At 36.9% G+C, this 17,875-nt stretch overlaps 2 protein-coding genes across 4 annotated transcripts; both read left to right on the top strand.

The window, feature by feature from the left end:
• The first annotated feature begins 864 nt into the window (after positions 1-864).
• cept1a (choline/ethanolamine phosphotransferase 1a) lies at positions 865-11,021 on the top strand. Of its 2 annotated transcripts, none has more exons than XM_056259694.1 (10): positions 865-1,096; positions 1,207-1,313; positions 4,384-4,769; positions 6,297-6,444; positions 7,005-7,146; positions 7,638-7,722; positions 8,015-8,146; positions 8,441-8,599; positions 9,677-9,802; positions 10,389-11,021. In XM_056259694.1, exons 3-10 carry the CDS (start codon positions 4,419-4,421, stop codon positions 10,524-10,526), a joined length of 1,281 nt encoding a protein of 426 aa, XP_056115669.1. In that variant the 5' UTR covers positions 865-1,096; positions 1,207-1,313; positions 4,384-4,418; the 3' UTR covers positions 10,527-11,021. The 2 variants fall into 2 exon arrangements, with proteins under 2 accessions (XP_056115669.1, XP_056115668.1); XM_056259693.1 differs by having other exon boundaries at positions 4,354-4,769.
• On the top strand, positions 10,410-17,672 carry LOC130091672 (DNA damage-regulated autophagy modulator protein 2). 2 transcript variants are annotated; one of them, XM_056259696.1, is made up of 8 exons: positions 10,410-10,549; positions 13,780-13,977; positions 14,972-15,039; positions 15,846-15,988; positions 16,083-16,260; positions 16,358-16,431; positions 17,235-17,327; positions 17,466-17,672. In XM_056259696.1, the coding sequence occupies exons 2-8, from the start codon at positions 13,847-13,849 to the stop codon at positions 17,586-17,588; spliced, it is 810 nt and encodes a 269-aa protein (XP_056115671.1). In that variant the 5' UTR covers positions 10,410-10,549; positions 13,780-13,846; the 3' UTR covers positions 17,589-17,672. The 2 variants fall into 2 exon arrangements, with proteins under 2 accessions (XP_056115671.1, XP_056115670.1); XM_056259695.1 differs by lacking the exon at positions 10,410-10,549 and adding an exon at positions 13,140-13,485.
• Positions 17,673-17,875: the final 203 nt, after the last annotated feature.

Genomic DNA, 17,875 nt, shown 5'->3' with positions numbered 1-17,875 from the left:
TCCTTGTGGAAAGGAAGTTAACAGTCCACCAAAACACTCATCCCTTGGTGTTTTACTTTGAAAACTTCCCAACATTCTCAAATTGCCTATTAAAATGTGTAAGTGTATTAAATTACAGCAAGATTCTCATAACAAATAGGGAATACCACTTATTCACTGCTGATGTTTTCAGTGTTGGCACCTCTCAACTCAGTGGTTGCTAAATAAAGAATTATTCAACAAAATTCAGACTTTTTATCCTGTTTCCTAACTTTCCTTTTGATTACTGTTTTTTCCTTTGTAAAAAATAGTTTTATTCAAGAGATTGTGGCGACTTTGTCCAATAAGGTTGAGAATGAAAGTGAATCAAGGCTAAATAAGTAATGTAAATATTAAGTTAATTATTAAAATTAAAAAGCATAGATAGATAGTTATTAGATACCTTTTAAGTGGATGCAGTTCCGAAGTTATTGTCCTAGGGGGCGCTGTTTTATAATTTGGTCCTGTTACAGTTACACTGAGCTAAAAGAAAAGTTTATTTTTGTAAAAAAAAAAAATTTACATAAACAAATACAGAGTACATAAAACAATAAGGGCAGTATGAAAAGCAATAACAGCCCTAGAACAAACTGTGTAAGTACCGTCACATTTTCACTATTAGTTTCTATTAGCCTTTCATTTCAAGCAATATGGTTTGTACTCATTGCTGACATCTATAAGAAACCTAACTAACACTATTTATTTCTGTACGAATTAATGGCTGTTCGTTTTTTAATTCCACATTTAAATTATGAAATTTAAAAATGAACATATCTGATTAATTTAATTTAAATTTGATATTTTTCTTTTATTTTGAAATGCCTACTTCCGGAAGGTGTTGTCGTTTCTTTATCGAAGCGTTTTTCACGCCTCTGCATCTCATCTACGCCGTTTGCGCTGCCGTCGGTTAACGACCCTTCACCAAAGCCTCTCCCCCTTCAAGCGAACGGTTGTTCGTCTTGGCATTTCCTCATCTGAGTTATTTATCATTTATTTAAGAATTCAACTTTTGGCATCACACGGGCATCTCCAGGGTAATGCTGCGAGAAGAGAAGGCATCTTCACCACGTAAACAAAGGTACTGTTGCTCACAACTTTATTAATAACGCTGCCTCTAAACATGTGCTTAATGTAATTACAATTATAAACGTATGTCACATTTCTAATATTGCCTGACACGTTTGACAGATCGCCATCAAGTTGACGACGTCACTCATACTGTTATCAAGCTGACGTCATCATCCAGTAGAAGGATTTTAATGGGCTGTTACAGATCTCATAAATACAGTCAAGTGGTGAGTACTTCATAAAACATACAAGACAGATCAATGCCACATTGCAAGGGTTTGGTTTTATTAGATCCCAATGAATCATTTCTCTTATCTTTCTGTCCTGCCCTTTTTCTTTAGTATCAGGTGTATTGGGGTGGCATGTATTGTTGAGCTCAACCGAATTTTATTAATCACACTGACTCTAAAATGGGTTTACTGTTGAATTATTTATATCACATTTATTATATTGCCTGAAATAAAAATGTATGTAAAATTTGATAGGGACTGTGATAGGGAATTTGACCGTGAAGATCATATTAAATTACACATCATTTTTTGTTGTTGTTGAGCTTAGTATTTTAAGAGGCCTCACTTAAAGTATAAAAGCATGGTAGGACATCTGCTATAATGAAATCTGAATTGTGCATGTATATATATATACACACAGTCATGTGTAAAAGAAAGTACAACCTTTTGAATTCTATGGTTTTCAAATCAGGACATAACAAAAATCATCTAGTCCTTGGAAGGTCTTAAAGTTAGGTAAATACCACCTCAGATGAACAACAACACATAACATATTACACTGTGTCATTATTTATTCAACAAAAATTAGGCCAAAATGGAGAAGCCATGTGTGAAAACCTAAGTACACCCTTCCATAGGAATTAAGAGGGTAAGTTGCAGTCAGGCGCTGCTAATCAAATGCCTTTGATTAACTGATCATCAGCAAGCGTGACCAACTATATAAAAGCTGTAGTTTTTGGCAGTTTGCTGGTCTGGTGCATTCAAGACAACAGCAATGATCTTAGAGAAGCCATTGTTGCTGCCCATCAATCTGGGAAGGGTTATAGGGCCATTTCTAAACCATTTGAAGTCCATCATTCTACAGTGAGGATTATTCACAAGTGGAAAACTTGGAAAATCTTCCCAGGAGTGGGCTTTCCTGCAAATTCACCTCAAGGTCAGACCGTGCAATGTTCAGAGAAATCGCAAAACACCCAAGAGCTACATCTCAAACTCTACAGGCCTCGATTAACATGTTAAATGTTAAAGTTCATGACAGTACAATTAGAAATAGACTGGACAAGTTTGGCATGTTTGAAAGGGTTGCCAGGAGAACGCCTCCAGTGTCCTTTGGATAGACAAGACCAAAGTGGAGATGTTTGGCCAAAATGCACAGCGCCATATTTGGCGAAAACTAAACACAGCATATCAGCGCAAACACCTCACCAACTGTCAAGCACTGTAGTGGAAGGGTGATGATTTGGGGTTGTTTTGCAGCCACAGGGCCTGCTGGGCACCTTGCAGTCATTGAGTCGACCATGAACTCCTCTGTACCAAAGTATTCTAGAATCAATTGTGAGGCCATCTGTCCGACAGCTAAAGCTTGGCTGAAATTGGGTCATGCAACAGGACAATGAATCCCAAACACCAGCAAATCTACAACAGAATGGCTGAAAAAGAAAAGAATCAAGATGTTGCAATGGACCAGTCAAAGTCCAGACCTCAACCAGATGTAAAGCTGTGGCGGGAACCTTGAGAGAATTGTGTATAAACAAATGCCAGCACACCTCAATGAACTGAAGCAACATTGTGAAGAAGAGTGGGCCAAAATTCATCTACAATGATCTGAGAGACTGATAAAAAATACATATATTTATATAGCTCTTTTAAGAACCTAAGGACACTTTACATAATGTTGATGAATACAAATATACAATCAGAAAACAACAATATGAACAGGCAGACAGACAGTGATCTGAATGCCCTACCACCAACAGTAGATAGTTTGAACTTAGGTACTGCAAGCAAGTTCTCAGAACTCGATCTCAGAGTACGGGCAGGGACATGAGGGTGTATTCATTCTGAAAGTTAAGAAGGTGCTAAACCACGACAAGCCTTGACAACTAGGTCAAGTATTTTAAACTGAAAGCGAAAGATAACGGAGAGCCAATGCAATTGCTGTAGAATGGAAGTGATGTGAGCTGTTTTTTTGTTAAATGTAAGAGCACGAGCAGCTGAGTTTTGAATTAGTTGCAAACTTTAGTGGGTAGGCCGTAAAACAAAGAGTTGCAATAGTCCAGACGTGAGGTTATAAAAGCATGGACAACAGTTTCAACATCTTTGAGGTTTAACGAAGGTCGTATACGGGCAATATGAAGATGGAAAAAAGCAAGACTTAACAAGCTGATTGATATGGGGTTTAAAGCATCATTTAGAATCAAATTGTACCCCCGTATTGCTTCTAGTAGGTGAAGGATAAACTATAACACCTTCAATTTGAATTGAGAAGTCATGTTGGGAGGAGACAAGGGATTTAGGGCCGACTAAAAGGATGTTTTTTTTTCTCTTTTTTTTCAGTATTCAGTTTTAAGAAGTTTTGTAATTGTAATTAGATGTAATTGAAGGGGGAGGAAAAACAGAATTAGACTAGATAGATTTGTGTATCATCAGCATAACTGTGGAACTTAAGACCATGATGCCAGATGATCTGACCCAGAGGAAGCATGTAGATTAAAAATAGAAGTGGACCAAGAACAGATCCTTGAGGCACTCCACGGGAAACTGTGACAGAACGAGATTTGTGTTTATTAATGCTAATGAATTGTTGCATGTCAGAGATATGAGCTTAGCCACTGAAGGACAGTTCCAGTAATACCGATAGCATTTAGATGACAGGAGTACAGAATAGCAAACCATATCAAAAGCTGCACTCAGGTCTAAGAGGACCAGAAGGCGGAGGACACCAGTATCAGAGGCGAGGAGGAGGTCCTTCACTACTCTCTGTACTGTGGAGAGGACGAAAGCCAGACTGAATTGGTTCATGCAGATTGTTTTTGTCCAAATGGATATTCTCTGTTGTCCCTGAGTAATACATTTAACTATAGATTTTTTCAGATCTTAGTGCAACTTGTTCTTTGTATGGAAATCATTTACTAAATGGCAGTTACCTATTACTCCACCCCACAAAAACATTTAGTTAAATATCAATTCCTGTTTTCCAGTGGTGTCAGAGTTGTTCCATATTAATTTCTGCATGCTAATGGTTGTGTTCCCATAGATCTAATCCCATAAACTCATTGTGGATTAGGCACTCACCACATCCACATAGATCCTCAGAGAAGCATGAGCTCACACAAGAGACCTGTCCGGGCTCAGCCCGATTCTGAAACCAGTTCCTCTGTGGCCCGTGACCTGACCGTGGCAACTGGAGAAGAGTGCTCCGGCCTCCTGACCAAGCTGATGGAGCTTCCCGTATCCCGTCTGTCCCGGCAGCAGCTGAAACGGCTGGAGGATCATCAGTACAGCAGTGCGGGACGGTCCGTCATGGAGTCCTTCATGCAGGGATACTGGTGCTGGCTGGTGAGCAAAGTGCCTCTCTGGATGGCTCCGAACCTCATCACTATAGTGGGACTTGCTACCAATATTATCACCACTCTGATACTGGTATACTACTGCCCTACTGCCACCGAACAGGTATGCTTATGCTTTATTTAAATTATCACTGTTTCAGTATATTGCATTATTGGTTAGATGAATCAACTACAAATCACCTCCTAATTAATTTTATTTTCACCTACTAACAGCGGTAAAATGCAGACTATCATCATAGTTAAGTTTAAAGGAGTTTAGCAGAATTTTTAGCAGTTATTTGAATTATTATTAATTATTTAGCAGCATTTGCAGTGGTCACCATTAGGTCTTAGTCATTTTTGTTGATTTTAATATCAGTTATGAATATTTAGTAGGTGTTACAGTAGTCACCAGTAGCATTTGGTCTTTTGCTAGTTTTAATATCAGTTTTAGTCTAATTCTAAATATTTAGTAGTGATTGCAGTGGTCATTATCAGGACATTGTCTTTTTGTTCATTTTAAAATTGATTTGAATCTAATTATGAATATTTAGTAGCTGTTGCAGTGGTAACCATTTGGTGTTGTTGTTCAGTTCAGCCTACTTATGAATATTTAGTAGCTTTTATTGTAGAATGTGGACTTTTTCAATAGATTTCAACCGGTTTTATTTTAATTATGCATATTTAACAACCCGCTATTGCATTAGGAAATGTTTTTTGTAATATAGTTTTCAGTCTAATAATTATGAATATTAAATAGTTATTGCAGTGGTCATCATCACGACATTGTCTTTTTGTTGATTTTAATATCAGTTCAGTCCACTTATGAATATTTAGAAGCTATTTTTGTAGTCACCATGAGAATATGGTCTTTTTAGTTTGTTTAGATTGTTTAGTGGCTATTACAGTGGTTACCATTAGGACAAGACCTTTTTGATGATTTATAATCAGTTTTATTTAATTATGAATATTTAACTTCTGTTACAGTGGTCACCATTAGAACACTGTCTCTCTCTTTTTTTGTCCTTTTATGTCAGTTTTAGTTTTAGTTTCATTATCATTTTTAAATTGATTTAGGGGTCACAATTAGGACGTGACCTTTTTGTCAATTTTTATATCAGTTTAATTCCACTAATGAATATTTAATAGCCTAGCTATTGAAATAGTCACTAGTAGGATGTGGTCTTTTAATATCAGTTCTAATGTAATTATGAATATGCGATTGCAATAAAGTCTTGGTTTTACATCTTACCCTGCCTCACATGTAGTCTATGAAGGCCATAATTGATTATATTCTGAGCTCTACTGAGGAGATAATTGCTGTGGTCTGTTAAACAGCGTGATGAGATACGGTGTATTGTCAGACAGCTTGTTCTGTCGGCTGTAACAGTCTCTGTTTATCAGATATAACGGTCTTATGAGTCCTGCTGCTATGAAAAACAACCACATTGCTAAAGTCTGCAATACGACACTCTCTCTCTCCAGTACCATTCGTATTTATTAGGGATAAAAGAACAACTTTAATGTCCACCACCTTTGTGGCTGTTAGTATGAAGTTGAATGTTGGTCATTGGCTCACAAAATCTGTGAAAAGCATCCAAGTCGACAGAAATTTAAGCCCGTTTTATTTAAATTAGTCTGTCTTTTTCAGGCACCAACGTGGGCATACTTAGCCTGTGCTTTGGGTCTGTTCATCTACCAATCACTGGATGCCATAGATGGGAAGCAGGCACGACGGACCAATAGCAGCACGCCACTCGGCGAGCTGTTTGACCACGGCTGTGACTCCCTTTCTACAGGTCGGCTCACGTTTGTGTATGCAAATACAGTCGGCTACTATTATAATATATTTCTTGGCATTACTAAAATAACATCTAGACTATTTATATATATATATATATATATATATATAGTGGAAAAATGACTTTGCTAATTCTTTTCCATCAGACATTTCTATTAGATCCAGTTACATTCACATTTATTTGAATCGCGCTTTCACATAACATTACATATCGTTTCAAAGCAGCTTTACAGAAAATGCATGTTTCTACATTACAAATAAGAGTAATCTGTTATCAGAGGTGACTGTTTCAATGTAATCTCCAGAAAGGTACACTTCTTAGATAATACAAATCATGGGGTTAGCTATGCTGGTTAGCTAAACAATGAGTATGTTAAGGCAATGATTGCATGGATCTTATGTACACTGCTTTGTTTTCCATCTCTTATACAATGTTAAAGTACGTTTTTGGTCATATTTTTGGCAAGATTTCTGTGCATCCCTCGATAGATGGCCATATGTACATGCGAATGTCTTACTGACGCCTGTATTGTTGTTTCCTGTCTTTCTCTGATGCAGTGTTTGTGATCCTGGGCACATGTATAGCAGTTCAGATGGGTACTCACCCTGACTGGATGTTTTTCTGTTGTTTTGTGGGCATGTTCATGTTTTATTGTGCCCACTGGCAGACGTATGTTTCTGGAACACTGCGCTTTGGCATGTGAGTGAAAACTCACCTTTTAATCACAATTCATGGCTCCTGTCCTTTACTTTCAGTACACAAAGATTTAGATTAGGGAACACTATTCACTGTTACCTAGTTGCTTATAAGCATGCATTATACTAGCATATTGGCTGTTTATTTGTACTTGTAAAGCACATAATAATGCCTTATTCTGCACGACCATGTTCTACATCCCTTAATGCTGCCCCATACCTAAACATAACCACTACAACAACAACTTACTATCAATAAGCAGTAATTAGGAGTTTATTGAGGGGAAAACTCCTAGTTATTAGTGAATATGTGTTCCCTAATCGAAAGTGTTACCCAAATATTATATTTGAACGGTCTGGTCTACTCATGGGAAACCGCCAGTTTTCAGACAGCTGTTGTACTATTGATAAAGCACTACATATAGAAAGAATGAGATTAATACATAACTAACTTCATTTCTTCTTTTAATCTCTCTTTGCTCTCTGCTTGTGCAGAATTGATGTGACTGAAGTACAAATCTTCATTATAACCATGTACTTACTGGCTGCCATTGGAGGAACAGCTTTTTGGGAGTCTGTGGTAATTTAAATCAATCTTAATTCTTTCACATTTTTGTCAGTTGATTAAAGCATATGCTCAAGGACAAATGTGCTTAATCTATATATCATGATCAGGAAATCTCTAGCATGCTGCATGTGTTGAGGGAAATGCAGAATCCCTTACATTTTAAACATTTATGGCCCGGTCACACCAAGAACGATAACTATATTGTCCACACCAGCGGATGATATCATTCTGTTTATTAGCACATGCTGCAGTATATGCTGCTATAATGAAACAGGACATCAGGGATTTGTTTTTAATCTTTCAGATCCCTGTGATGAATATCCAGGCTAAAATAATACCAGCCATTTTCACTCTTCTGGGTGCCGTTTTCTCCTGCACAAACTACTTCCGGGTCATTTTCACAGGTGGAATGGGCAAAAATGGATCAACTATTGCGGTAAGTTAAAGCTAAGGTGTGTGAAAAAAAATGCAAAAAGATTAAAAATAAAAATGGCAATGTCTTTTAATAATTTTCTGTTATTTAATTTAATTTTATTTCTGTTTAATTCCACAAGTAACCTGTTTTTTAAATTGAATTAACATTTGATAAATATATATTTTTTAAATAGTATGTGTCAGGCATTTGCATTGTTTATTATAAATACATATGTTATGAGTTAAAAAAAAAAAAGCTTGTTACTATATGAAGTCTAAATTAGTGGCACAACCTTTTTTATTTTATTTTTATTAGGGAACAAGCGTTTTGTCTCCATCCTTCCATATAGGAGTGGTCATCACACTTGCTCTAATGATCTATAAGAAGTCATCGGTGCAGCTCTTTGAGAGACATCCCTGTCTATACATCTTAGCTTTTGGGTTTGTCTCGGCCAAAATCACCAACAGACTGGTGGTAAGTTTATGGCATCAGTATACTGTATTTATTTCAGCTTCACTAAATAAGTACTATAATAAATTGCTCCTAAGACATGAATACTACTGGCAGATTATTGATATACCTCTACCCAGGGCTCGACATTAACACCCGCCAAATGCTGGTTTATTTCAGCAGTGGCGTGTAACGCAGTCACTCCAACTAGCCCCTTTGACGGGTTGAATTTGATATATAATATAGAGATGTTTTAATTGTAGTCTTTTAAAAAGGCATCTGAAACAATAAGTGCAATGTTTTCTTGTCTGAAGTATAAAATCATTGGTTACCCGTAAGCCAATCACATAACGCAATCACCTCTCTCTCCAACTTAAACATCACCTCCATTCAAAATGTTTAACAAACACTCTTCTTGTTCAGGCTTCAGTTTGCAAATGCCGGAAATATTCTCCACAACAGAGCGAATTTCATCCCGTATCTCCATATCCGCGGTCGTTTTCGATTTCCCTAACCTAAAATACAATCTTAAACTCGGCGCTTAGTGTCTACGTCACAGCTCTCAGCCCGCCCTCTGTTCGTTGATTGGCCGGCTGTTTTCAGGCCGGAGGAAAACTGAGAGATAGGTCGCTATCGCAGACTGAGTACAGAAGCGAACTGAAATTGAGCGGAAGTATGAAGTCTGACGTAGTCAGGCTAATGGATCTGTGCGTCAGGTCTTAAACTGACAGCAGCATAATATCCCTGCTGCCAAATTTTGAGATAATATTAAAAATGCCTATTTTCCTCCATGGTATTTATGTTAAAATTGTGGCTAGTGACTTTGGAAAACCACTAGCCACACTGGCTGGTGAGCAAAAAAGTTAATGTCAGGCCCTGCCTCTACCTGAACTTTTGGTCTTAGCTTGCTTTTTATAACTGGTAGGAAGAATTATGCCTTGAGCTGCACGCAAGCATAACATTGCAGTTAGTAAGATTTTCTGCACATTTTAGCATAAATAATTGACATTGTTGTCTGTAGTTCATATCTTTTAAATATCTGTCAGCATTAGTATCAGTTAATCTAAATGTCACTAAAATCACATCTGGTTTGTTTTCCAGGTTGCTCATATGACAAAAAGTGAAATGCCGCGTAATGACCTGGCCTTCACCGGACCAGCGCTGCTGTTTCTGAATCAGTACTTCAACAGTTTCATTAATGAGTACTGTCTTCTGTGGGTCGCTCTGGTACGTTCAGGATCTGTCCGAAAACATTGATTCTCCTTGCTCTTTTGAAATAAAGAGCTCAGTGTAGTATGCAGACATGCTTTAATTTTCACATCGCAAAGCTACTTCCACGGTCTACTGAAACTAAGTTGAAAAAAAGGTCATTCAGATACCGTCAACTAAAATCACATAAAAAACAAACAAACATGATACTAAAATTGACACTATTTACTTTCTTAATAAATGTCTCCCGGATGACATAATTAAATAACTACACAAAATATTGATTTGAGTTTACATATTTTATTAGCTCACCAAATGCAAAACTTCCACCTCTCATTGAACATCTTGTTTCACTTAGAAATATGTCTGAATACAGAAGCAAAATTGATTGTGAATGAGGTTTGTCTACTTCGACCCGCCCTCAAACACTGTAGTTGTAGCTGAGCCTGGTAGATCGTGGCTCTGATCATGATCTTCACCTTTTATTTAACCTCAAAAAGCATACCTCTTAAAAAGCTCAAACGGTTTGCTGCTTTAAAATTTTTCATCTTGCAGTATCAAAAATGCATTTGCCATGCTTGAACGTTTTCCTTTTTGCTCGTAGGTGCTGTCAGCGTTTGATCTGGTGCGGTACTGCGTGAGTGTGTGTAACCAGATCGCCACACACTTAAACATCCGTGTCTTCAGCATCCAGCCTCCATCTCCATCCAGAGTTCAGGCAGACAGCAAAAATCACCACTAACCCCTGCTCCTCAAACACCTCCAGTAGGTCACGCACTTCAGTGAATGTAAAACACAACTCACAGAGACCGAGCCCAAATGGCTGCATTTACAAACTTTGTTCTCGTAATGAAGAGAGGATATTTGAAGGCTGAAAGGGAATGTTAAAAAGAATAGGCATCCAACGGTTATAACACCATTCAGTTGCCAGTATTGCAATGTTAGATGACCAGTTTTGTTTTGCCAGTTTGTTTGTAAGTCGAAGAATAGAAGATCTGCCACAGAGGCCACAACTACGAATGTCCAAAGTTGTTATATTTTTCAGTTTTAATGTTTGTTTTGTGTTTTTTTTTTTTTTTTTTTTTGGCCAGCAGTGTATAATTTAATCCGTTTACGACCAACGATACATCTGAATGTAATTATGTAATAATTACAGAATGCCATAGGTATTAATTGTGAACTTTGCGGCCATTTACTTACAAACTTACACACCAGTACACATCACTGTTGCCAATACAAAGCTGTGCTGTTGTCTGAGAGGAGCAGAGAGCTTTTAGAGAGGTAAGAGATAACATTGACATGAAAAACAAGCCACAGGTGTTTCCATCAATATTGCAGAAACATCAAGAATTTCACATAATGCTAATTCAGCCTCTCTGATGTCATTCGGTTAACTAATTTATACGTTATGTATAGATACAGTTTTTCTTTCTATGCATATGTTTCTTTGTGTGTGTTGTGTTTTGGAGGGAACTATTATTATTACTTAGGTATGCCCATGTCACTAAATAATAAAAACTGTATTAGAAACAGTTTTTTGATAGTGCCATATTTTCCTAATAATAACTGGGGCCAAGGAAGACGTCTAGAATGGTTATGAGTTACACTGTACATATGTGAACCTTTAATAATAGATTATTAAAACCTAAAAATCGTGTTTGTGGACTAAATACTTTAGTTAATGTGATAACCTGTGCTAAATTATTTTTGTGCCTTTTATTTGTCACTGTCGTTATACTCCTATGCACAGTAAAAGTTGGACTCAGCGATTTTGATATTTTTTTAGCCTCTCGTGTAAATCGTATTTTGTTTGCAAGTAAATTATGTTCACAGCATCAAACTCGACAAAGATGCAATTTCATATACCTGCTTGTTTCATTGAGTTCGTATAGCTAAATCAGTCATTATATATATTATTTTTTCTACCTTCATGCTAATTTGTTTCAGAGGAAACTGGATTTTTGCAAAACAATAGACATAAACCCTGCAGTTCTGTATCGGGTGCTTCCCAGGGTAGAATATGAACAGAGTGGCCAAGCTCAATGTAAATTTCTCAAAACGCGTTATTGTTTTGCATCTACCTCTGAGCAGTTGCTTGTACATGTTATTTTAGTCTATGGGTGCGAGTCTTTGATTGGAAATGTTTTAATCCTGTTGTGAATCTTATGTCAGTGGGTTTCTGTGTATTTGTGCTTCTCCCTTTTTTTTAAGCATCATCCGTTCACCGGGGACACGCTGAGGTCAACCAAAGTTGCAAGACACACATAGTTGAAGAAAATGATGTCTGTCGCTGCAACTGCATTTGCATATTTGTATTAATTTGTACTTTGACCAGGATTTTGTTGTTTTGTTGATTTACGGCAAATACCTTTCTTTTTAATAGATTAATGGTCATGAAATAAAGATTGTTATATTTATGTTAGCAGATTTCTTGATCACTGCCTCAGTTTGTTTTAGTATAATTCTTATACTAGCAAAAACATTCCATGGTTTTTGTACCATAGTAGTACTGTGGTATTCTTTGAAGTACCTTGGAGTGCAATGCAAATGTGTTTTGGTTTTTTTGAGCATCATAGTGTAAAAATAAATGGTAAAACATTAAAATCATGTAAATATAAAAGCAGAAGTATGTATTCGGTGAGGGCTGTAGTGATATGGCAAGTAGGCTACTGTATTTTTAACATGGGAAGATATTTAAATATGCGTAGTGCAGATTTAAGGCTCGTTCACGCCAAGGACGATAACTAAGCGTAACCACAAAGACAGTTTTAAAAGTCGTTCTAAATAGAAAAGAATAGCAGAGTTCGCACCACAACTACAATAGCAGCACAGAGAAACGGTATGGCTGGAATCACTTTCAGAACATTTTTTTTTCCAATTGAGTGATGAACGCTAAAAACAAATCAGAATCCATCCCGCTTTAAGAGCGCGAGCATTTAAAGAGGCAGACGACATATCTGCAGCGCGCGCTACGATGCTGTCTGCTGGTGTGAACGCTAATATAGTCCTCGTTATAGCCATCTTTATAGTTGTCGTTCTTTGTGTGAATGGGCCTTTATTCTAAATAACCAGTTCATATTCTCTTTATTAAGTCATGCATGTATTTGGAATTTCATAACCACTTTGGTATTTTATTAAACTCTGTATTACTCTGCTTTTTGTAAATGAACAGTGTTTCAAGAAATTACAGTATTTCACAAATGAATCATCTGCACTGTGGAGCAGTTACTGCCCCAAACACTAACCAACCTATAGTGTTTTGTGAGGCCTTTCTGACCACAGTGGCTCTTTCCAAGTGGAAGACTTTTTAATCCAAAATAAAATCCCTGCACTTATTCTACAATAGGCCTACTATAAAACTGTTGATATAATCGCCTTCAACAAACCTGAAACATTTCACAATATTACTTTTTTTTACTGTATGTTTCATCAAATAGATTGAGCATAAGAGACTTCTTTCACAAACATTACATTTTTTTTTAATTATTCCAAACTTTAGGCCGTCAGTGTAGCATATGTGAGCTATATCCAGTGTGGTTAACACACCGGCCTTCAGAGGTGACCGTGTGCAGAGGATACAGTGAGTGTGTGTGAGTGTTCATTTCTCTTGAGTGCAGAAAGTGAAATCACGCTGACGTAGTCAGCTGACTTTGGTCACAGGACTTTAGGGAGAGCATCTCACAAAAACACACCCGACCAGTGTAAGACTTCAGATTCCACGGGCACTAACCCCCTCTGAACTACTAACATGTTTCTTCTCTATGTTTCTGTGTTTGTGGACAATAACTTCTGTGTAACTAATTCAGCTTCATCAGATGATGTTCATCTCCTTTTCGTTTGGACCTGTCGTCCCCTGATTTCTGTGTTTGCATGAGGAAATAAGTGCGTTGGTTTTGTTCAGTTTTGATGTGTATCCTGTCCTCAATGTGTGTGTAACTTTCTCTGTTTATCTGTTGGGTTGATTTGACCTTTAAGCTCCATGTTTCATGTGTTAGTGATTCTTCTTCATGTTGGTGACCTCAGTAAGTGAATTTCCTCTGACCGGCCCTATGTGAGGGCAGTATGTGGTGGTTTCAGCGGGGGCTTTGTGCTCTACCGGTGGCTCTGGTGACCTGGTCATCTGCTACGTTCCTCATCTCTTATGCCACAGCGGTCGTGTTGGGCCATGCTGACCTGCTCTTTCCATACATAAGGTAAGATCCTGAAAGATTACTGCTTTTTCAGTTTTCAGTACCAGATGTCTATGAGCAGTCATGCATCATTTTAAGGGATAGTTCACTAAAAAAAAAAGAAAATTCTGTAATCATTTACTTTCTTATGCTGAACACAAAAGAATATATTTTGAAGAATGTCAGTTACCAAACGGTCAATGGTATTGACTTCCATAGTATGGGGAAAAAATAGCTATGGCTACCGTAAACTGTCTGGTTGCCAACATTCTTCAAAATATCTTCTTTTGTGTTCAGCAGAAGAAAGAAATTCATACAGGTTTGGAACAACTGGAGGGTCAGTAAATGATTGACAAAATTTTTAATTATTGGGTGAACTATCCCTTTAAGATTTAAAAATGGTCAGTGAGAAACATTTTATGGAGAGCAACCTTATTGAATGAATTAGGGTTGTCAAGTATCTGTACTTCAGTACCAAGTCTATACGAAAATGTTACAATTACAGCCTTTTAATGTATTATTTATTAATTTAATTTAGTTAATAGGCCTATACATTATTTTCAAGTTGTTAAATGTTTTTTAAAAAATTATTAAAACAAAACAGTTACAGTTTGTTTTGCTATAAAAAACAATAAAAACATTGGTTACAATGTTTTAACTATATTTTTTTAACCCAAGTGTGGGTTTTTCCTTATTTGCAACCTAGCATTTTTTTAAAGAAAAATTAGTACGAAAAAAAATCCCCATGAAATTTGGCTGGTATTAGTAGCCTACTTACTACTGAAATTTTGGTAACGTGACAATCCTAGAATGAATACCTGGGATGGATGTATGGGGTGAAAAATCTTGCATTTTGTGTGTATTCACTATATTATAGTATTCACTTTTAAGAGTTTGATGGCTGTAGATCAGAAACATTCTGTGAAACACCACCTCTTTCTTCCAGATTTTGTTGACTGATTCAAAATCTGTTTTTATTTCCATCTGTCATACTTTGCATTTCTCATTTTGCTTGTAGTGACACGGGCACTGAGGTTCCTGAACGCTGTGTGTTTGGCTTCATGCTGTCAATCTCAGCTTTCCTAGGTAATGCGGCGCATCTTTTCCACTAGAGTTCTGAATTTTTGCTTCAAATTGCTACCAAAGGGTTTTAGTTCAATAATAAGTTAACTTGTTTTTTTTGTTGTTTTTTTTACATTTTGAAATAACTTTTAATAGTGTTCCTATAGTTGAAGTGTTGATGTTTGCAGCGCAATATGCGACCAGAAGGGTAAAAATGATGGTTAGTTTTGTCAGTTACTGGTTAGATTAGCATTCTGCCTGCTTTTAATCAGACACAGAGATAAAGTAGTGCGTAAGATTACATTTATTTGAATGAATGAATTATATTTATTTGAAATCATTATCGAGAGAGATGAGAGATTAGTGTGTGAATTACCTGCGTCTTTTCAGTCTCTCTCTCTTAACATCGCAGCTGTGAGAGTTTAATTACTTTGAAATGTTGCCTCAAGCATCTTTGACATATGAACAGCTCAATTATAACTTAATGGAGTCGGATAAAAATGAACTACAATTTATTAAGGCAGATGTATTCATTGCAGCCATGCTTTGTAAATTAAAAATCTCAACAAAATGATTACAAAATTAAATGTTTTGTTTAAAAATGGAGACAAAATGAAACTTTTTTTTTTGCAACCAAATCAGGCCAAAAGCAACACACATAAAACATATGTAACTTCTAAAGGGGAGATAACTTGAGAATTATGTATGTTTGATTCATTTTTTGTCAAAAACTAAAACCAAAGATTTAAAAAAAAAAAATGTCAGCGCGGATATTTTGGGAGGATGTAGAGGACTACATAATTCCCGCTCTCCCATTTGTGTGTTTGCAGGGTTGGGCACCATGTATGTACGATATAAACAAGTTGAGGCTTTAATTTCGGCCTCTGAGTCGGGCTTACAGCTGCTGAACTACACAGGCCTCCTGATGGGCATCTTCAGCACTGTAGGGATGTGTGTTGTGGCCAACTTCCAGGTGAAACACACACTTTTGATTCTATGGTCAATCCGTTTAATATTTTTTTCTCTGAAACTGTGAGATGTTATGTTTTTGTTTTTTATTCTTTCAGAAAACAGATATGATATCCATCCACCTTTTTGGGGCGGGGTTGACCTTCGGCCCTGGGACATCGTATATCCTGATTCAGACCGGCATGTCATACCGCATGCAGCCGCGTTTCCATGGCAGAGGAATTCTATGGGCGCGTATGGCTGTGGGAATGTGGACGCTCATTAGCATAATTACACGTATCCTTTTCCTCAATATATGATTGTCTATATTTATTATTAGCCAGTTGTGCCAGTAGTTATACACCTGTTCTGCTTCTTTGACTAAATCTGTCAGTTTTCATATCCTTTGTGCTAATGTATGATGACCTGCCTGGTGTGGATGTCCCTAATAAGTTACACTGGGAGAGAGTAAGACAGATGATGTGCTTTACTTTTAATATTTCAAATATACTACCCCATCACAATAAAACACGTGTTGCATGATGATGCTCCAGAGCGGTGTCTTCGAAAGCCTGGTGAGAAATATAATAATAAATGCATCTCTAGCACAGTGAAGGATAGAGGAAGAGGAGCCTTTTTAGCTGCTGGTATTGGTGAGCAACTTCACTGTGAAAATTCATTTAATGCTTTGTTTGGAGTACAGGAGAATATTGGAGAATGGCTTGCTTCCCAGAAATGAAAAGTTATCTAAAGAGGAATGATCAGATGTTATTTTTTAACAAGACAGCGCTCCTGCCCAAATTGCAAAGACAACCAAGATCAACCAATCAGGCTCAAGTTTTGGCCTGGTCAGAGCCTAGACTTGAATCGTATAGGGAATATTTGGTCGCTCAGAATTAAATTTAAACGAACCGGGAGACATTTTTCAACTACTCATGAACTATTTGAAGTCGTTAAAATTGGGTGGAACAACACTCTTGAACAACTTCCTGTAAAAAGCTGTCTGCAAGTTTACCCACACAGCTTACACATTTCAAGAAAATAAAGGGGAAGGCTATTCCAAGGTCATTTATCTACATTATCTGTGCAATTCTTGTTAATTTCCTGATCAGTGATTAAAATGGTTAAGACCATTAAAAGACCACTAAATATTTTGCCATGTATATATATATATTTATTTATTTTTTTGCCCAGGAGTGTATAAAACTGCAGCTCTGCAGCATTGCTAATGGATATGCGTAGATGTAAATGTAAACTGTACTGTATTTTAGGGTTTTATACCGCACCAGGTCAGTGCTTCAGCAGAGTGGTCTCTGGCATTCTCCTTCATCTGCTTTTTCTTCACGTACATGCATGATTTCCAGGTATGATCACCAGTTCACCAGTTTTTTTTAAGTCATCTTCTCATACAATTTAAACACATACACACACTGTATGTTAAATTCTGTATATTTTTGTCTCTATATTATCGTAAAGTTTGAACAAACCGTGTTTTTGACCAGAAAATCACTCTGAGGGTTCAGCCTGTACTTCAGAGTAACCATCTCTACGATTATCCTCACTATGAAGAGCGAGAGCATGTGCATCATGAAGAACGCTCTCCTCTACTGGCTGGTACCATTTGACAGACACTCTTCCGTCTTGCGTCTGACATCGAACACTGCAGCCGACATTCAGTGGACATTCACTTCACGAATCTGAATATTCCCAGATAAGCTTCTGTAATGTTACATTTTCTTGCCATGCTTTTATGTAATATTTTGAAAATATCAAGGGAGACTTTTTCCATGTATAAATATTTGACAAGTTTTATCAGCATAGTTACATCACAAATGTTAATAATGCGAAATAATCACTTTAAAGTAAATGTTTTTTCCTTTTAATTTTTAGAATAAACACATTGCAAATTTGG

This window comes from Rhinichthys klamathensis, unplaced genomic scaffold (assembly GCF_029890125.1).
Source record: "Rhinichthys klamathensis goyatoka isolate OS25496 unplaced genomic scaffold, OSU_Roscu_1.1 h1tg000169l_1, whole genome shotgun sequence".
Lineage (NCBI taxonomy): Eukaryota > Metazoa > Chordata > Actinopteri > Cypriniformes > Leuciscidae > Rhinichthys > Rhinichthys klamathensis.
This window is presented reverse-complemented; position numbering and strand designations above follow the sequence as displayed.

What these genes read in the sequence shown, in the direction of transcription:
- cept1a (XM_056259694.1), top strand. Translation starts at nt 4,419, where the DNA reads ATGAGCTCACACAAGAGACCTGTCCGGGCTCAGCCCGATTCTGAAACC. An exon ending in CTGTGACTCCCTTTCTACAG is followed by an intron (nt 6,445 to 7,004) that starts GTCGGCTCACGT and finishes TCTCTGATGCAG; the next exon opens with TGTTTGTGATCCTGGGCACA. An exon ending in CAGCTTTTTGGGAGTCTGTG is followed by an intron (nt 7,723 to 8,014) that starts GTAATTTAAATC and finishes TTAATCTTTCAG; the next exon opens with ATCCCTGTGATGAATATCCA.
- LOC130091672 (XM_056259696.1), top strand. Translation starts at nt 13,847, where the DNA reads ATGTGGTGGTTTCAGCGGGGGCTTTGTGCTCTACCGGTGGCTCTGGTG. An exon ending in CTGCTCTTTCCATACATAAG is followed by an intron (nt 13,978 to 14,971) that starts GTAAGATCCTGA and finishes TTTTGCTTGTAG; the next exon opens with TGACACGGGCACTGAGGTTC. An exon ending in GTGTTGTGGCCAACTTCCAG is followed by an intron (nt 15,989 to 16,082) that starts GTGAAACACACA and finishes TTATTCTTTCAG; the next exon opens with AAAACAGATATGATATCCAT.